Consider the following 18,708-nt stretch of genomic DNA (forward strand, 5'->3'; position numbering starts at 1 on the left):
TCATAGAGATACGTAGACACTCATAGAGACGCATGGAGACTCATAAAGACTCGTATATACTCATAGAGATAGATATAGATTCATACATACTCATAGAGATTCATAGACACACGTAGCGATACATAGAGATTCATAAAGATTCATGGAGACTCAAAGAAATACATAGGGACTCTACATAGAGATACATAGAGATGCGTAGAGACTCATAGAGATACATAGACGTATAAAGACTCATAGAGACTCCTAGAGGCACATAGAGATACATAGAGATATGTAAAGATACATAGCGACTCATAAAGAAACATAGAGATACGAAGACATAAGCAGAGACTCATAGAGATGTATAGACTCATAGAGAAACATAGAGATACATAGAGACGCATAGAGAAACATAGAGATACATTGAGACTGGATGAAAAGGGGGCTAAGTTTGTTCCCAATCCTGGGCATCTGGCTCTAACACATAAGCAGCTAAACTACACGAGCTCGTGACGCACGTGCCCCGTGGGCTGTTTGTGCGTTTGGAGTTCGTGGGAATGGCAACGTCTTAACAGAGGCGTTCATCCAGCAGTGGATTGACCACGGTACATGGTGCTATTCCGGACGCGCGCAATGCAGCTGCATTCACGAACCTGGCCGATGCCAAATACCCGCCGTTGGCCAAAGGGGAGGTTAACGTAATATTCGATAGATCATTTGTTGCGATGTCGCTGATGTGTGCGTTTGCTGTATTTTACTTATGGATGTGAATGAGTTTATGAATGCGTATGATGCTTGTTCGACTAGTGAGGGGTGGGGTGGGTGGGTTGTATCTAATACCCAAACGATGTTAACTACGATTTAAAGCTTTCGTGACTGCAGGGATTCATCTTCTTGGTTCTTTCGGTAAAGTCACGTAGAAGGGAAGTAATAAAATAATAAAAATAAAACATTATAAAATAATTCTCACGACGTTTCGGCCACAACGCAAGCAGCCGTCCTCAGGTGATGCATATCGACGGATATGTTCTTCACCTGAGGACGGCTGCTTGCGTTGTGGCCGAAACGTCGTGAGAATTATTTTATTATGTTTTATTTTTATTATTTTATTACTTCCCTTCTACGTGACTTTACCGAAATAATCAAGAAGATGTTAACTACCTCGCCTGGTATGCTGGAGGTCGTGGGTTCGATCCCGACGCAGACGCCTGCTGCTGTATATTTGGACTTTGTGTGTGTCTCTCTCCCTTTAGTGGTGTGGATTTTGCTCTGGCTCCCCTGGTTTCTCCCACCACGTTTAGAATCAATTTCATGCGTCTAAGAGTATTTGGCTGCTCTGATAGATATCTGCTTGATGACGACTATAAGCCACTTCGTCAGGCTATCGTTTGTGATGGCCAGGTGACTTCTGAACAAAAGGGCTCCGTTTGGGCCTTACCTGGAAAAATATGAAAACAGTTAATATTATGAGTGCAACTATTCACACTGTGTGCCTCTTTAAACATTGGCCATGAGGTCCCACGGTGTAAACAAATGCAGTCGCAAACTCTTATCTATACCGTCTCTCTCTCGGCTTATCCATGGTGTGTGTGTTCTGCAGAAGGGCGATTGCCTAAAACGTCGCCTGTAACGTTAATTATTTGATACCACACAGTTGTTTTTTGGCGAATGTTTTGAGATGTTGTTGGTGGGCTCAATTGTAGGTGGTATCTATGGGACCTTTTTTGGCCAGTATCAAAGTTATAAAATATTAAAAATACTTTTTTTTAAACACACTTTAATGAAATGTAATGTCCGAGCTCCCCCTCCCCCAATCCACATCCTCCGCCCTTCGGCGTGATCGTGACGTAAGGGACCGTGGTGATTTACAGCCAACGTGAGTTGAGCGTGGACAATTAGAGCCGTAAAAGAGATTGTTTAAAAATATATATTTTTAATGATAGAATATAGTATTTCCATCAGTATGACATACCTATACCAAGTTTGCAGTCGATACAACATTGGGAAGACGGTTGAAATTGAGTTACAAGATTTGAGGATATGACAACAGGCAGAGTGAGTTAAATAAAAGCGTGTAAAAAGGACTTCGGACGAGGTAAGAATAGCTCAACTTTATGGTTCATTCGCAGATAACGTGCAAACAAATAGAGTCCAGAATGTGCCCCGAGCTCTCTCTCTCTCTCAGGCCCCTTATATATTCTCTAGCCCCCTTTCTAGCACGTTCTCTTTATTACAATTCCCTTCCTCCTTTTCCAACGATTATCAACCGTTCCTTATTAATTATTTTAATCTTACCGCCTCTTCCCTTCGCACAAATCTGATTTGAAGGCTCCGATGCCTTCCAATCAGCTTGGTGTGTGGTGTCACCGACCAAGTCGGTTGTCAGTGGTTCGGCTACTTTTTAACTTGGCCTGCCTGTGAAGTTGTTAAGACTTCTGGCAGGCGACTCCCGACACAGAGACATAGCGTTGGCCGCCAGGCCCAACCCTTACAAAGTATGAAAAATAAGAATGGGTGTTTATCCTTTCTTGTGGTAATAAAACAGGAGGTGTGTTAAGATGTTCAAACACCAAATAGATAGCATTTGCAAGGAATCATCAAGTACTGCCTTGACCACACGCGGGACTTGTGGTGAACATGCAAACAAACATGGCTCTGATAATAATGTTATGTGCATTGCCTTTGAAACTGATTGGCCTACACCACCAGAGAGAGCAACCCTTGTTCTTCATTGTCTAGTCCAGGCATGTCCAAAGTCCGGCACGCGGGCCAATCACGGCCCGCGGTCAGATTTCATACGGCCCGCAGCTTCGGTCTTATAATGTGTTATTTATGGCTCGCCAGCTCTGTCAGAATAAATAAATCATAAAACTTTAAAGATGTATTTCCTCCTTTCACCACACGGTGGCAGCACCATTCTAATGCTCTCTGGCTCTGCATCTGTGCTGCGAACCCTTCTCGAGTCATTTCTGCCATGGCGACTGCAAAAAAAAAGAGAAAAGTTGACATAACTTTTCTCTGCCCTCAAGCCAGACTTGGTCTCTTTACTGAAATCTAGATCTCAGTATCGCCCTTCTCATTAGTGTCAGCAAGTTATCTGTTCCTTGATCAATCTGAAATTGAGTGTTCTGAACGGTAACATCTGTCACTATTAACAGTGAAAAGCCTAAAGCACACTAATGCACTTGGACTTATGGCACTTGTTTTATTAAACTCTTGAATAAGATTTGGTTATAACTGTTGATGTTATGTACCTGTAGATGTGACACAAACTATTGCTTTCTGAAAGATCTTGTAAAAGACAAGGGCAAAATTTACTTGTTTTAAAGTTTCATGATAACAGACCACTTTGCATTACTTATAACTCCTGTTTAAAATGTTCTTGAGGCAAATATATTTAACTCATGGAAATGTAAGATATTCTATACAGTTTGTTCAATGTTATCTGACTGAATGAAAGGCAGAATTGTGTTTTTAGAGTTGTTCACGTCTGCCTGAGTGGGTTATATTTGGTTACATTGTCATTTGAAAAATCAAGGTAATTGTGACAATGACAATTGTTTTATAACAGTGTGTGTTTTCACGTAACTTTTGTGGTAAAAAAATGTCATAAGGAACTTTTGGCCCCCGGGGATCTTCACTTGATCAAATTTGGCCCTCTTTGCAAAAATTTTGGACACCCCTGGTCTAGTCATACCAGAGAACAATGCCAAAAGGTGAACAATACAAAGACAATGCACGGATCAGAGCGTTTGTAGATCGGGTTGAGCAGTAGCTATATCATGGGATACCTTTTTTGTCAGTAACAGAGGGGTTTTTGGGGGGTTAAATCGCGTCAGTATATAAATGTGTCGCTAAAACCCGCCACCATCCGACACAGCCAACTAGGACGGGTTGTCATGTAAACAGAACATGTCAATTCGTGACTAGTGTTGGAGAGCCAAGCCACAACATTTACAACCTGAGTACGACTTTTTGCCAGTAATTACAACAAGCTTCTGGATGGTGGTCGCTTTTGATGACACATTTATATATTTACACGATCTAAAAAAAAAACCTCTATTATGTCCATTTGGTGTTTGAAGATCTTAACACAACTCCTGTTTTAGTCACAGAATGGTTAAACACCTATTTAAAATTTTCATCATCATTAATTATCGGGCTGTTTTATCTTCACGTCGTAGTAGGAGTCCACTTTGAAAGCCACATCCCTGGGCAGCTGGTCAGGATTGTCTGGATGTATTCGTTGCATGTTTATCAGAATTAGCATATCTATTTAGACTGCGGGAGGAATCATATGAGCTATAAAGCTCTTTCTGCACAGATGTCCAGTAGGGGCACGGGGTCAGAACGTCACAACAACAGCAAACACAATACACAGAAACACAATATGAGTTCAAAGTATAGGAAAGGTAAACGAATCACGACAAAGAAACTACCAATAAATGATACTTATTCTATCAGGAAAAGTCCAACTGAGCTATTCGTTAATTTTATAGAAGCGACTTGGCTACAACTGATGGCTCAACGAAGTGGCTTATCACGTGGAAATTCTCAGGTTTTTGGCAAAAAATATTTTAGCATAATTTGTTTACATGTGGGTGAGTAATGTTCATCCTGTCTCCCAGACACTTCACTTTATTTGCAGATATATAGTATGGGCACGGGGTCAGAACGTTACAACAACAAATACAATAATCACAAACATAATAGGAGTGCAAAGTGTCGGTAAAGTAAATTAATTACTCAAACAATATATGCAAATAAAACGATACTATATTTTTTTCTTGCCATGTAAGGCCCTCTGAGCTACGGAGCTTCCTTTTGAGCAGCGACTTGGCCACAAATGATAGCTCAACGAAGTGGCTTATCACTTGAGAATTTATAGCAGCACAAATACGGTAATCTAAATAATCTAGACGTATGTTGTATCGGAAATGCGGGGAGAAGGACAAAACACGAAACACAAAAGCAGTTCTAAAATGAGTTTCCAATTTAGTATAGTGGTGTTGCATATAATAGTGTAGTATAGTTGTGTAGCGATTAGTGTAATGTATAGTAGTGTATAGTATAATGTGCATAGCGTGTATAGTAGAGTATTGTAGTGTATCGTGCAGTTATGTACGTTTAACTTATTTCCCAGCGTATGTAGCCAACCGTGCTAATCGGAAGCGTGGGAGAATAACAACAAACTAAACACAATTTTGTTTTAATATATAGAAATCAATTTTCTATTTACAATATATGCCATTTATAGCTCTCTGTGTGATGAGTCTATGGGTCTCTGTGTGGTGGTTAGTCTATGGGTCTCGGTGTATTGAGTCTATGGGTTTGTGTGTGCTGACTCTATAAGTCTCTGTGTGATGAGTCGATGTGTCTCTGTGTGGAGAGTCTATGGGTTTCTGTGTGGTGAGCCTATGGGTGTTGTTGAGGCTGGTGAGATGCATGCTCAGGTGTTGAAGCAGAACCACAACTGGCTACTTAGTTCCTCTTTTATGTTCTCGTGTTGACACAGATAACATTCGAACTAATTCTAGGCTGAGTCATCCTCGGCAAGGTCTGGAGGTCAGTTGCCAGAATAGTTGTCTGTGCTCACGAGCCTGTGTTTAGTTTGTTATGGTGCCAAAGAAGTTCAACATACATACACTACACTATACGCAACAATACATACTACACTATTTTATACGATACACTACACCACTATACTAAATTGAAAACGAATTTCTTTAGAACTGCTTTTTGTGTTTAGTTTGCTGTCCTTCTCCCGCACCTTGGCCACGTACGGTGCCAAAGAAGTTCAACACATTCTTTACAGGCGGCTCTGGCGAGGAGAGTCATTTCAGACACTCTGCATTCGCTCGTTGCACGAAAAACGTCTGACGTGCAATGTCGCTCGGATGCAGTGAGCACGTGAGCGTTGTTCACTCGCCCACTCCAAGAAGGGTGGACGCCTGTCCAGGTGTCGAGGTGTAAGGCCCCACGACTGAGCTACATAACTCTTTTTCAGACGCGACCACGTGGCCATCACAAATGATAGCTCGGCATATCGTGTGGACATTTATAGCAGTCAAATGATAAGCTAATACCTCACTGGGCTTCACCGGGAAATATAAATTAGTTTAGTTGTATTTGCTTGCAAATTCCATCTCTAGCCCCGCCCACTTACCCTTGGGTTGTACCCACATCAAAACGTATATAACCTTTGGTTGCAGTAGCTCTCTCGCTACATTCCTTAATGCCTCAGCAGTTCGCCTGCTGTATTGTTTCACCTGAAGACGATTGCTTGTGTTGCGATCGAATCGTCATAATCTATTAGTTATTTTTTATATCTTCGTGACTTTACCGAAATAACCAAAGAGTATGAATTCCTGCAGTCACGAAAGCTTCAAATAAAGATTTAGTTGTATTTGTATATTTAGTTTAAGCGATTTTCTTACCATTCCTATACTTTGCACTCCTATCGTGTTTGCATGTATTGTGTTTGTTGTTGGAACGTTCTGACCCCATGCCTGTACTGGACATTTGTGAAAAAAGAGCTTTATAGCTCATCGGATTCCTCCTGTAGTATTTAATACAGATTCTGAGTTGGATGGACACACTGCTGTAGATCAATGCTGCGTCTTAACCTGGGTTTCATCTCGCACCCACTGGGGGTGCGAGATGCCCTTTCTGGGGGGTGGTGCGAGACATGGCCAGATTCTTTCTCGAAGGTAAATCATCGAAACCATACATGAAGCACGGGCCACATTAAGTTACAACTTACTTTGTTTTTTTCAAATCCGATGTGTTTATTAACATTGTACACTTTTTGTAACGGTTGCGACCCAGAGGGGTGCCAGGTTGCGGTGAAGGTTAAGGACAACTGCAGTCGATGGACGCGCAGATTCAAAAACACAGATGCATACCGGACTGCTGAAGGGGCTTGGTCACCAGCACCACGTCCGGCCTTCTTTGTTTCTCCAGCACTTATGGCCATACCCCACTGCACATACACATTTAAGGCTGAGTTTACCTAGGGGAGGCCCATGACCAGTTCTGTTATCACTCGCCACTGATGCTGGCCCTAGACAGGAATTTAACTCAGGTTTCATAGTGTGGAGTACTAACCACTATACAGACAAAGATCACCCCGTATAACCTTAACAGGCCGGTACAGTGGCACACGAGGGTGTGGATGGCCAGGACCACGCCCGGCCGCCTTTGTCTCCCTAGTTGTGATGTTTACTACACACTGCTACACCAGGTACTCATTTTAGGTTGAGTTGACCTAGGGGAGTCCCAGGACTGATTCAGATAATCGTCGTCACGCACACTCACTGCCCATAGACTCAATACTGCCAGTAGACTCAACACTGCCTGTATGGGTCTACGAGTTTCTGTGAGTCTCTGTGGCTCTCTGTGAGTCTTGATGGGTCTCTGGGTCTCTGTGCATCTCTAAGGGGTCTGTATCGCAATGTGTCTCTATGAGTCTCTTCTTCATTCGGACGGCTGCTGATGTAGATGCAGAGCAACAATCAAAATGTCACATTTAGGTGGTCAAGCCAGATAACAACTGCGGCGGGAGTAGCAGAGTGTATCATCTCTGTGGCGGGTCTATGAGTTTCTATGGCATTCTATAGATCTCTATGGATTTATAGGTCTCTGAGCCTGGGTCTACATGAGTCTCTGGGTCTGATTCTCCACAGATCTCTGTGAGTCTCAGTGGGTGCCTACGAGTCTCTGTGAATCTCTATGGGTCTCGGAGTTTCTTTGTGTCTCTATGCATCTCTATGGGTCTCTGTGTGTCTCTATGGGTCAGGATCTCTATAGGTCTCTATGAGTCTCTTCATCTTCGGGACAGTTGATGATGTACATGCAGAACAACAACTACAACTTCTCATTTAGGTGGTAATTCCAATATAACAACCGCAGTAGTGGTGTGGTGCATTATCATAGCTCTGTCTCCTTCGTATCTGTGGATCGGGGCGTTGTGTCGTTCTACTACGGTCCTTTCTGGATGACCACAGTCGCACACAACTGCTGAATGAAATAGCAGTGAGCCCACAGCGCGTTTCCGAACGGATTTTCGCAGTTTTCAAGAGCGTCTGGCCTCGCTGCAGATTTGGCCAACGTCCCGCGTTAAACTATGGCCACCTTTTTTCGAGTGGAATTTCGATTCATTGTTTTTTCGACAGTTTTTTTGTTTTCATTCCGGAGTGGTTTTTTTTATGGCATTCGTCTTCGTTTCCGTTTTTTTTGTCTGATACTTGTGTGACGTGCCTCGTGCACCTATTTCCGTGCCACGGAAGGCAATGGTTAAATAGATAAGTATTGGTGAACTTTAATATGAAGGCTCTCACGACCAATATCCATAATAGAGATTTTTTGGGTTAGATCGCGTACATATAATGTGTCGTTAAACCTGCCACCACCCGACACAACCAATTAGTAAGGTTTGTCACGTAAACAAAATTACCAATTTGTTATGAGTACAGCAAAAATCTGACTGTCGCCTGATGAAGCTAATGTAATTACTGGCAAAACGTCGTACTCAGATTGTAAATGTAGTGGATTTGCTCTCCAACACACCGGTGTGCTGTACTAGTAACGAATAGGCACGTTCTGTTTACGTGACAAAGCTTACTAATTGTCTATGTAGGGTGGTGGCGGGTTTAACGACACATTTATATGTACGCGATCTAACCCAAACTTGTTTGTTATTGTTGATGATAATTTGACATCGAAGAGAATTTCACCACAACTCTTTCCCCACGCATTTTGTAACAAAGACCAAACTCCATCGAAAAACCTCAACAGGCTGTTGGGGCAAGTACTGTTAGCGAGAAGCAGGACCTATGAAGGCCGAAACTGTGGCACACGAGGGGGTGGGTGGCCAGCACCACGGGAGGGCCGCCTGGCCCCCATTTTTTTACAGTGGCGATGTTGACTCCACATCGCACCAGGTTATCATTTGAGGCTGAGTCAACCTAGGGGGGGCAGGACCATGCTCAGATAATCCTCACCAGTGGTGGTGGTGACTGTGAGCGGGGAAATCGTACTTGGGTCTCTGCCAGGTTGTTAGCGCAGCACAGCGCTAACAACGACTGAAAGGCCACATTTAGATACACCTATCGGTCACCGTCAGCGAAAAGAAGAAAGTAAATTATTGTTTTCACACTTTGATACGAGCAAAAACTTCCATTTTGTATCTGCTCACCCCGAGCTATAAATGCTCTGATACTTGCATTGTCTTTGTACTGTTCGTATTTTGACGTTGTCTGATCTAACAAATAAGGCTGTCTCTGGTGGAGGCCAATCAGTTTAAAAGACAATGCATATATTATCAGAGCAGGTTTTTTTGCATGTTTAAGTAAGTGTGGTTAATGCGGTACTTGATTCCTTGCAAAAGGTTTCTATTAGGTGTTTGAACATCTTAACACAACTCCTGTTTTATTGCCAGAAAGGGTAAAACACCTATTCTTATTTTATAAAGTTGTGTTGTGCCTGTCTCCTTGTGACTCAGCAATGGAGAGGGTGCTGGCGAGAAGCGAGCACTCGCTGGAGCTCAACGAGCAGGAGTACCCGCTGCAGGTGCGTCGGGCCGGCCACGAGTGTCTGGTAAAGCCCAAACCCATCGGACCTGCTGCTGTGAAGGTGAAGATGACAATAATCAGAATGAGAATCATCAGAATATTTATGTGTACTGCAGGAGGAGGAATCCGATGAGCCATGAAGCTCTTTGTTCACAAATGTCCAGTAGGGGAGTACGGGGTCAGAATGTTACAACACGCATAACACTCACAAACACGACTGGGGTGCTATTGTGAACCCCACCCACACGGCCATTGTGAACCCCAAACATACGGCCATCCTGAACCCCACCCATACGCCATTGTGAACCCCATCCGCACGGCCGTCGTGACCCCCACAGATATGGTCATCGTGAACCCCACCCACATGGCCATCGTGAATTCCACCAACAGCCATTGTGAACCTCACCCACATGGCCATCGTGAACCACACCCACACGGCCATTGTGAACCCCACCCACACGACCATTGTGAACCCCACCCACATGGCCATCGTGAACCCCAGCGATATGGCCATTGTGAATCCCACCTACATGGCCATCGTGAACTCCTCCTACATGGCCATTATGAACCCAACCAACATACACATAAAATTAAACTAATTTTTTTCTTGCCAGATAAAACCTACTAAGGTATTAACTTCGTTTTCAGAAGCGCTTTGGCCGTAAATGATAGCTCAACAAAGTGGCTCATCATCACATGGAAATGTATAGCGGCAAAATAATCTAAATAATCTAAATGTATGGCGCCCGACTGCATGAATGGATTGTGTGACCCGCCATCGTTTTAGTAGTAGTTGAGTTTTCGCTCCCAATGTTATTCACACTAAAATGCATTTTTTGGGTTAGATTGCGTAAATATAAATGTGTCATGAACCCACCCAAATCGCCTGACGAAGCTGGCGAAATGCCGTTAACTTACATTTTAAATGTCGTAGTGGGTTTATTCTCAAAACACAAGCGGTTAGTCTGCTGAACTAGTAACCAATTGACGCGTTTTATTTATATGACAAGCCCGCACTGATTGGCTGTGTCGGGCGGTGGTGGCGGGTTTAACGACACATTTATATTTACCCGATCTAACCCAACCAAAACAAACCTTCACCACGAGTGAATTGTTCACCTCCTGGTTCGTCACAAGTTCCTATAAGCGCAAGCTTGCGATTGTGAAATAATTGATCAGTTGAACAACCGCCAACTGTTCTCGTTTAGGTGGAGCCGACTTCTACCAAAACGATGACCCCTGACGTGCGTCCAAAATGTAAGTAAAGCCGTAGGAGAACGTTATTGTAATATGTGTCTCTTACGTGATTTCTTAAACGTCTGTGTGTGTGAGACACTAGGGATGCGATTTGCGTATTTTTGTGTATCTCTGGTCGATATTCATCTTGTGGGTGTAAACCCTCATCAGGCCCGAGTCAGTTATATAAATCACCCTAATTCAGAGCAGGCGTGGCACATCCAGGGCTGTGGGATTTTCATCGGTCTTCTTAGATGTCAACACGTGTCAATTAAGAAAAACTACACATTTAGAATCGACGTCACGCATTTGGAGTATTTGGCTGCTACTAGAAATGTCCACGTGATGATGATAAGCCACTTCGTTGACCTATCATTTATGATGATGACCGCTTCTGAAAAGACCTACATAGCTCAGTGGGGTCTTACACCTGGAAAAATAGTTAGTTTTAGTTGATATCTTAAGTGCCAAAGCCCCACCATTCAATTAGCAGTGCATTGACAAAGGGAGGGAGCACGTATTATTTACTCTACTCACTTATTAGGATACATATAGAGGGCGGGTGGGACTAATCAGTAAAGTATTTTTTTTTACAAATGATAGCTCAACGAAGTGGCTTATCGCGTGGAAATTTACAGTAGCAGCCAAATAATCTAAACACTTAATGTGGATTCTAAATGTGGAGGGAAAAAAATTGTAGTACCCAGATAAAAAAAATACACGCGATTCCAGGGAGAGAGACGTGCAAACTCCAAATATGTAGCAGGCGTTGGGGTTGGAATGGAACCCACGATCATCTGTATACCAAAATGTAGAATTACATCTTCACCCCAGTCTTATGTAAATTTGCACCATAGAGGTGTTAGGAGTGCCATGGTGGCTGGGAGATGTTAACTACCTCACCTGGCATACAGGAGGTAGTGGGCTCGAACCCGACCCTGACGCCTGCTGTATATTTGGAGTTTGCGTGTTTCTCTCTCCGTGGTCTCGTGGATTTTTCTCCGGCTCCTCCAGGTTTTCACCTCCACATTTAGAATCAATGTGCATTAAGAGTATTTGTCTGCTCTAAATTTCCATGCAATAAGCCACTTCATTGAGATATCACTTGTGGTCAAGTCGCTTCTGAAAAATAGTTGCACAGCTCGGTGGGGCCTTAGCTGGTAAATACATTTTTTTTGTTAAATAGTCTTGCCGGATGACGGTAGTTTGGAACTGCTGGATTCTAATATTTTCAGAAGTGTTGCCATGCCATCCTTTTGGGAGAATTTGCAATGCTGCCGTATGACCAAGCTACATTGCGAGGCTGTCCCCCTGGTGAAATCTGCATCTTACTGAATTGTGTCAATCTTTTATATTTGTGAAGTACCGGTGAGGACGCTTGACGCCGAGGTTGAGGCACACGTATGTTTATTCACAATATGACAGTGGGCATATACACACTCGAGGGGGTATCGGCCCCCTCACCCGTATAACTCGGGATACACCCCTAGCTAACTCTGTCCTAGCCCCGAATCCTCCACTAATGGGCTAGGGGAGGCTAACTGGCCCGACACTGGTAAGTCGGGCCCGGTACCCGGAGTTCCAGACCAGCTCTTACAAGAGCACCGGCTCTGGCTTTCGGGACCACGCCGCTGGCTCAATCCTGTCCGGCCCTGAAAAGGACATCGAACCAGGGGAGTCCAGGGCTCTATCTAAGACGTCTTCAATCTTCTTCCCTTAGCTTAAACATAACTGCCGAGCCCTTTGAAACATCCCCTTTTATACCCAACCCCTCCCTGAGGGGTGGGGCCCCGGGGGATCATAACGTTCGAACCAGCCACCCCCAGGGTGTCTGGCTCGGACGTCGTAGAGGGCACTTGCTCGTGCACTTACGTAGCCCCGCCCACTGTGTTTGTTTTCCATAGGCTGCCATGCATAACGGGCCCTCTCTTTAACACCCCTACATCACCCCCCCCCCCCCCCCCCCGCATAGCTTGCAGCCGTCCCGGCTGCCAACATACAAAAATGACAATAAAAGTGCATTTACACCTTGACCGCGCGTGTGCCTCACTATTTTTCAACAATAACAAGAACAGCAACAAGAACACAACAAAATGCAACAGCAAGAAGAGAAAACAACCCGACGCACCCCCCCTTGAATAAATACGAATTCCGTAAAAAAAACAACCTATATACAATTTGCAGGGAACCCACCATACACACAACACCAGGTGAACCCAACGTATGTACATTTCAATGGGCAGGGAACACACCACCCACACAACACACAATGAACACAACGTATGTACATTTCAATGGGCAGGGAACACACCACCCACACAACACACGATGAACACAACCTATGTACACATCTTCCGGCCTCATAACAGTCTGCGCATTTTTGCGCGCGTCCTTGCAGCGGGCCCCTCACACGGGGTAACCCCGGGTGGCGGACCGTAAGGTGGCAATTGTCCGTCCTGGAGTGAGACCTCATCCGATGCCGCGCGACCGTCGGTATCCCCAGGAGGGGTGGTCGGGCGTGAGCCCGTCAGTCCTGATGCACCTGGAGGTGGCACGGCCGGCACGGCATTAGGTGAGAACGACGGAGACGGACCCAGTGAGTCGGTCGACCCCCCACACGTTTGGCCACGCATGTGTGAAGTGGGTTTGTGTACCGCAACGAAGGGTTTTAACCTAGAGGGGTGCACGAACCATCGCCGCTTCCCCCATTTAATGCGCACGCACTGTGGTCGCAAAACTTCGACCACCTCCACAGGGCCCCGCCACGGCCGCGCCAGCTTAGGGGAGGTAGCCAGGGGCACTTGGGGACAGTGCAACCATGCCTTGTCCCCCGGCTTCCACTGTATTACGTGCGCCCGACCCAGCCTGAGGCGCTCATTCGCCTTTTGACGGAGGTCCGAGTTTAGCATAGCAGCATCCCGCGCCTCTGTTAATTTGGCCAGATTAAATTTGACGTGGTCAGCCAATTTAGTTTTCCCTTGCGGGTCGGGGATCTGCAGCTGGGCGCGAACAGGCGGGTCGGGTTCGCGACCGTACATGAGGTAAAAGGGGGAAAATCCCGTAGCTGCATGGGGTGCCATCCGGTATGCCGCCAAGACCCCTTGAATATGCAGGTCCCAGTCAGTCTGCGAGTCCGAGACCTGCTGTGACATCATTGACGTAATGGTGCGATGCAGGCGCTCGACCATTCCGTCAGTTTGCGGGTGATACGGGGAGGTACGAATTTTCTTCGTGCCTAAGAGGTCACAGACTTGTTTGAGTAATTTACCGGAAAAATTTCTGCCCTGGTCGGTCAGCAGCCGCTCCGGAGCACCTTTGTCCAGGACGTATCCCTGAACAAAGGCCTCCACGATGGCTGCTGCCGACTGGTTGGCAAGGGGCCAGGCCATAGGCCAGCGCGTAAAATACTCGACACCTGTCAACAAATACCTATTGCCCCTGGGGGTGGCGGGAAATGGGCCCAAAATGTCCAGCGCGACAAGCTCATTTATTCTGGATACTTTGATCGATTGCAAGGGCGGGTTAGACTCCCGCGCCGGCGGTTTCCGTTGCGCACACCGAGGGCATGATCCCAATAGATCCCCAACATCCCTCGTCATACCAGGCCAAAAAAAATCAAGTTGTAGCAGTGCAAGAGTCTTTTGGGTCCCCAGGTGTAATAGGCGCTCATGCGCGGCCCACACCACCTTGCCTCGCAACTCAGAAGGGACCACCAGCCGATGTCGCTGGGATTTGCCGTCCCAATGCATCAGCAGACCTTGCACCATTTCCCATGCATCCTAATCACCCTTCACCCGCCCAGCACCCCCGACGCGACGACGCCACCCGAGGAGGGAGGTATCCTCCATTTGGAGGCGCCCCCATTCAGTGACGGGCAACCCCAACAGGGAATCTCTTCCCTGTTGTTCGATCGAATTAGTAACCAATGGTTCGTCGTCGTCGGTGGCTGCCAAGATCGGAACCGATGCGTCCCCTGAAGGCCTGCAACGTCCCGACCCCAGGAGGCATGCACATTCGGAGGTGGTTGGCATGCGCGACAGAGCGTCCGCATTCGTATGGCGAACGCCCTTACGGTAGGTGGTTTCAAAATCAAAGTCCTGGAGAACCTCCAACCATCGAGACAACTGTCCCGATGGTTGTTGAACTCGCAGGGCATACTGTAGTGCCGCATGATCTGTGCGGACGGTGAAATGCCGACCGTACAGATATGGGCGATACTGTTGGATGAAAGAGACAATTGCCAACAGTTCCCTACGGGTGACACAATATCTTTGCTCCGCAGGAGACAACACCCGACTACCGTACGCGACCACCCGTTCCACGCCATCAACCACCTGGGAAAGCACACCCCCAATACCCGTGTTGCTCGCATCGGTGTCGAGCAAAAAGGGCTTAGAAAAATCTGGGTAAATCAAGGGAGGGGCTTTTACCAGGGCGTCCCGAAGGGAGCAGAAAGCAGCCTCCTCCTCTTGACCCCAGTGGAACCGAACCCCTTTAGATGTTAAAGCGTGCAGGGGTTTTGCAATTGTCGCAAAATCAGCGACGAACCGTCGGTAATACGACGCGAACCCAATGAAACTCCTGACCTCTCCCACCGAGGTGGGAGTCGGCCAGGAGCTGACACACTGCGTTTTGGCGGGATCGGTAGCAATACCTGAGCGTCCCACGATGTGCCCCAAATAACGCACCGAATCGCGCAACAAATGGCATTTTTGGGGCTTGAATTTCAAATTAGCAGCCCGCATCTTTAGGAAAACCGCCCGCAACCTCTGGAGATGTTCGTCAAAAGTTTTACTAAAGACGATAAAGTCATCCAAATAAATGAGGCACGACTCCCATTGCAATCCAGCCAAAACCAATTCCATCAAACGCTGGAAAGTTGCCGGCGCTGAGTGTAAGCCCATCGGCAACCGGTTGAATTGGAACAGGCCATGCGGTGTACGGAAAGCAGTTTTAGGCTTTGAATCATCGTCCAGAGGAAGCTGCCAGAATCCCGAAAGTAAATCCAGTGTGGAAAAGAATCGCGCTCCCGCCAAGGCGTCCAGCGATTCATCCATCCGAGGGAGCGGGTATGCGTCGGCAACCGAAATTTTGTTAAGACGCCGGAAATCAACGCAAAACCGCAACGAACCGTCCTGCTTTTTAACCAGGACGATCGGCGCTCCCCAAGGGCTGGTGGAAGGAGAAATGATGTCGGCGGCCAACATGTCATCAACAGCCGATTTGACATGGTCCTTTTCGGCGGGACTCAACCGAAACGGATTTTGGCGAATTGACGCGCTGTCACCCGTGTCAATATGGTGACGCAGCAGGTGAGTACAACCCAAATCGTATTTATTCCGACTAAAAACGTCGGAAAATTCCCGCAGTAGTGTTTTAAGTTGTTGACGCTCTGAATCTGACAGGTCCGTCGATCCCGCACAAAGCGCCTCGAGCCACCCTTCATCGCTGTCCGAATGCGGTCGCGGCGCAGGGACAACGCTGACGTGATTTGCGACGGGTTCCTCACATGGCACCGGCGTTGCGTGAGCAAGCACGGTCCCCTGTGGGACCACCACCGTCTGCGAGCCCACATTGAGGACCGCGATGAAGGGTTCACCGTCCCCTCTTACTATGGTCTGGGCCGGAAGTAAATGAGGTCCACTAACCCCGGCCCTAGACGGCCCCAGCAGAACCCCTTGGGCCCCAACACCCTTAGCGAAGGGCCGCCGAAGTTTCAAGGGAATCAACATTTGCGCCCCCGGAGGGACGCGCACCGTTCTCTCTACGAATGCCGGCACCGTCGCGAACGCCGTCCGAGTCGTAACAGGCGATGGCAGAAACGCCATGCGTCTGCCCGACGGGAGCTCAATACATCCCTGGTCGATCAATATCCTAATCGGCATTTTGGCCAGGAAGTCCGTCCCCAGCAGGCACGGAACCGCCAGCGAGGAGGAAATAAAAATCGGCCCAGACAATTTAATTTCCCCAATACAAATTTGGGCACGAATTTGTCCGATGATGCCAAGTGAGCCCCCGTTAGCCGCATAAAATGGTACGTTAACAGGCATCAAAGGACGACTCCGGACAGGGAGAATATTGTAAATCAACTCCAAAATAATGGTCGCCGATGCTCCCGTATCGACCAGGATGCGCACTTCAACCCCGTCGATGTGCCCCACAACGGCCGACGACCCCGACGATGCGGCTACCACACGATCGGCCAGCACGGACCACTGGCCGGGTTCGATATGAGTACCCGGGGTGGTGCGTGATGGTGCGATGGTGCGCGATATCGGCCCCCCTCTCGTTGCGGTGTTTGAGTGCGTGACGGGTGTGTGCGTGGGCCAAACATGTGGGGTGCCGCGACTCGCCGGGTTATGATGGTGGAGCTTGTGATGAGGCCCGTCGTCCCGTTGAGGTGTCGTCCCGCGCTGTCGAGGAGCGCGGCACCCCGAGGCGACGTGGCCCCGGACGCCGCAGTTGAAACACCGCGGGAGCGCCGTTGGAGGAGACGGACGGTTGAAACGGCCCGGCCCGTCCCGGCCCGACCGTGCTCCTGTCGCCTGTTGCGGTCGGTGGTCGACGGCGTAGAGCTCCTCCGTCGGAATGGTGGCTGCAGCCACCGCACGCCCCGCCGATGCCCTGTTGGCTTTCCGCCGCAGTGACAGGAGGTTGGCGTGGAGGAGCCGCGCCGCCTGGAGCGATGTCATCTCCTCGTCCTCCCGGGCGACGACCGCGATGTCAAGGTCGTCTGCCAGGAGGAGGATCTTCTCCGTGACCATCGCGTCCACGCCGTCGTCGTCCATACGAGGGAAGGCCGACTTAGCCATCGCCAGGAGGCTCGTCACATATGCTAGGGGCGACTCCTTCTCACCCGGCTTGCGGTCGTAAAATTGCTGTCGGCATTCAGCCGATGGTCCATAGACCCCGCCCAGCAGCTGTAGTGCCATTGGTAACGTAGACCGCTTCTCTCTCGGCGCCGATGTGAGGGCGGCGAGCGCGTCGCCGTCGAGGAGCGCCGGCAGCGCGCAGAGAGCCTCCTCATCGGACCATTTTGCCATCTCCTGATGGGCGAGGAAACGTCGGCGAAAACCGGCCCAGTCCCCCTCCGCGCCGATGAACTCCTTCAGCGGGGGCAGTCTCTGATGAAGCGCAGCGGTCGTTGTGGACTCCCGCAGGCTGATGTCACCACCACTCGGCTGTGCGTCGGTGCGAACGGCCGATGGGATCGCCTGTCGCGCTTGTGATGACGTTGCAGCTTCAGCGACGGCGATGTCGGAGCGGATGTCTAGGCTGGCCACGCCCCGAACAGCTGTAGCGTCGATGGCGGGAATTTCAAATTCGGACTGCTCCGAAATGGCGGGAAGGCGCCCTGGTCGTTGGCTCGCCTCGCCCCGTGTTGGATCACCGGCCCCTAGTCGCGTGATGGTCTCCAGCGTGGCGGCAGCGGCATACAGCAGCTCCGCCAGCCTCCCGTGAGCCAGCCGTAACGCGTCTGGCTGCGGCCCCTCTTCATTTCGATGCCCCGGTAAGGAGGCGTCAGGCCCCGGCTGCACCTTGTCTTGTGGAGCCGTCTCGGGCTCGACGATCTCGGCAGTGTCTTCCTCCTGCGGTACTTTGGCCCGCGCTGTTTTCCGCGTGTCCATGTTCGAATTACTTCTGACACCAGTTGAAGTACCGGTGAGGACGCTTGACGCCGAGGTTGAGGCACACGTATGTTTATTCACAATATGACAGTGGGCATATACACACTCGAGGGGGTATCGGCCCCCTCACCCGTATAACTCGGGATACACCCCTAGCTAACTCTGTCCTAGCCCCGAATCCTCCACTAATGGGCTAGGGGAGGCTAACTGGCCCGACACTGGTAAGTCGGGCCCGGTACCCGGAGTTCCAGACCAGCTCTTACAAGAGCACCGGCTCTGGCTTTCGGGACCAC

The 18,708-nt window shown here is 48.3% G+C and overlaps 1 protein-coding gene across 1 annotated transcript in view; it reads left to right on the forward strand.

Moving 5' to 3' along the window:
• LOC133339453 (protein mono-ADP-ribosyltransferase PARP14-like) overlaps positions 1-18,708 on the forward strand; it is an 87,796-nt gene that overhangs the window by 4,263 nt on the left and 64,825 nt on the right. Inside the window, 2 exon segments of the mRNA XM_061547623.1 lie at positions 9,482-9,612; positions 10,760-10,808. Coding sequence (XP_061403607.1) covers positions 9,482-9,612; positions 10,760-10,808 — 180 coding nt within the window.

This window comes from Lethenteron reissneri, unplaced genomic scaffold (genome assembly GCF_015708825.2).
Source record: "Lethenteron reissneri isolate LAM-NWPU_2019-01 unplaced genomic scaffold, ASM1570882v1 scaffold_1864, whole genome shotgun sequence".
In the NCBI taxonomy this organism is placed as follows: Eukaryota; Metazoa; Chordata; class Hyperoartia; order Petromyzontiformes; family Petromyzontidae; genus Lethenteron; species Lethenteron reissneri.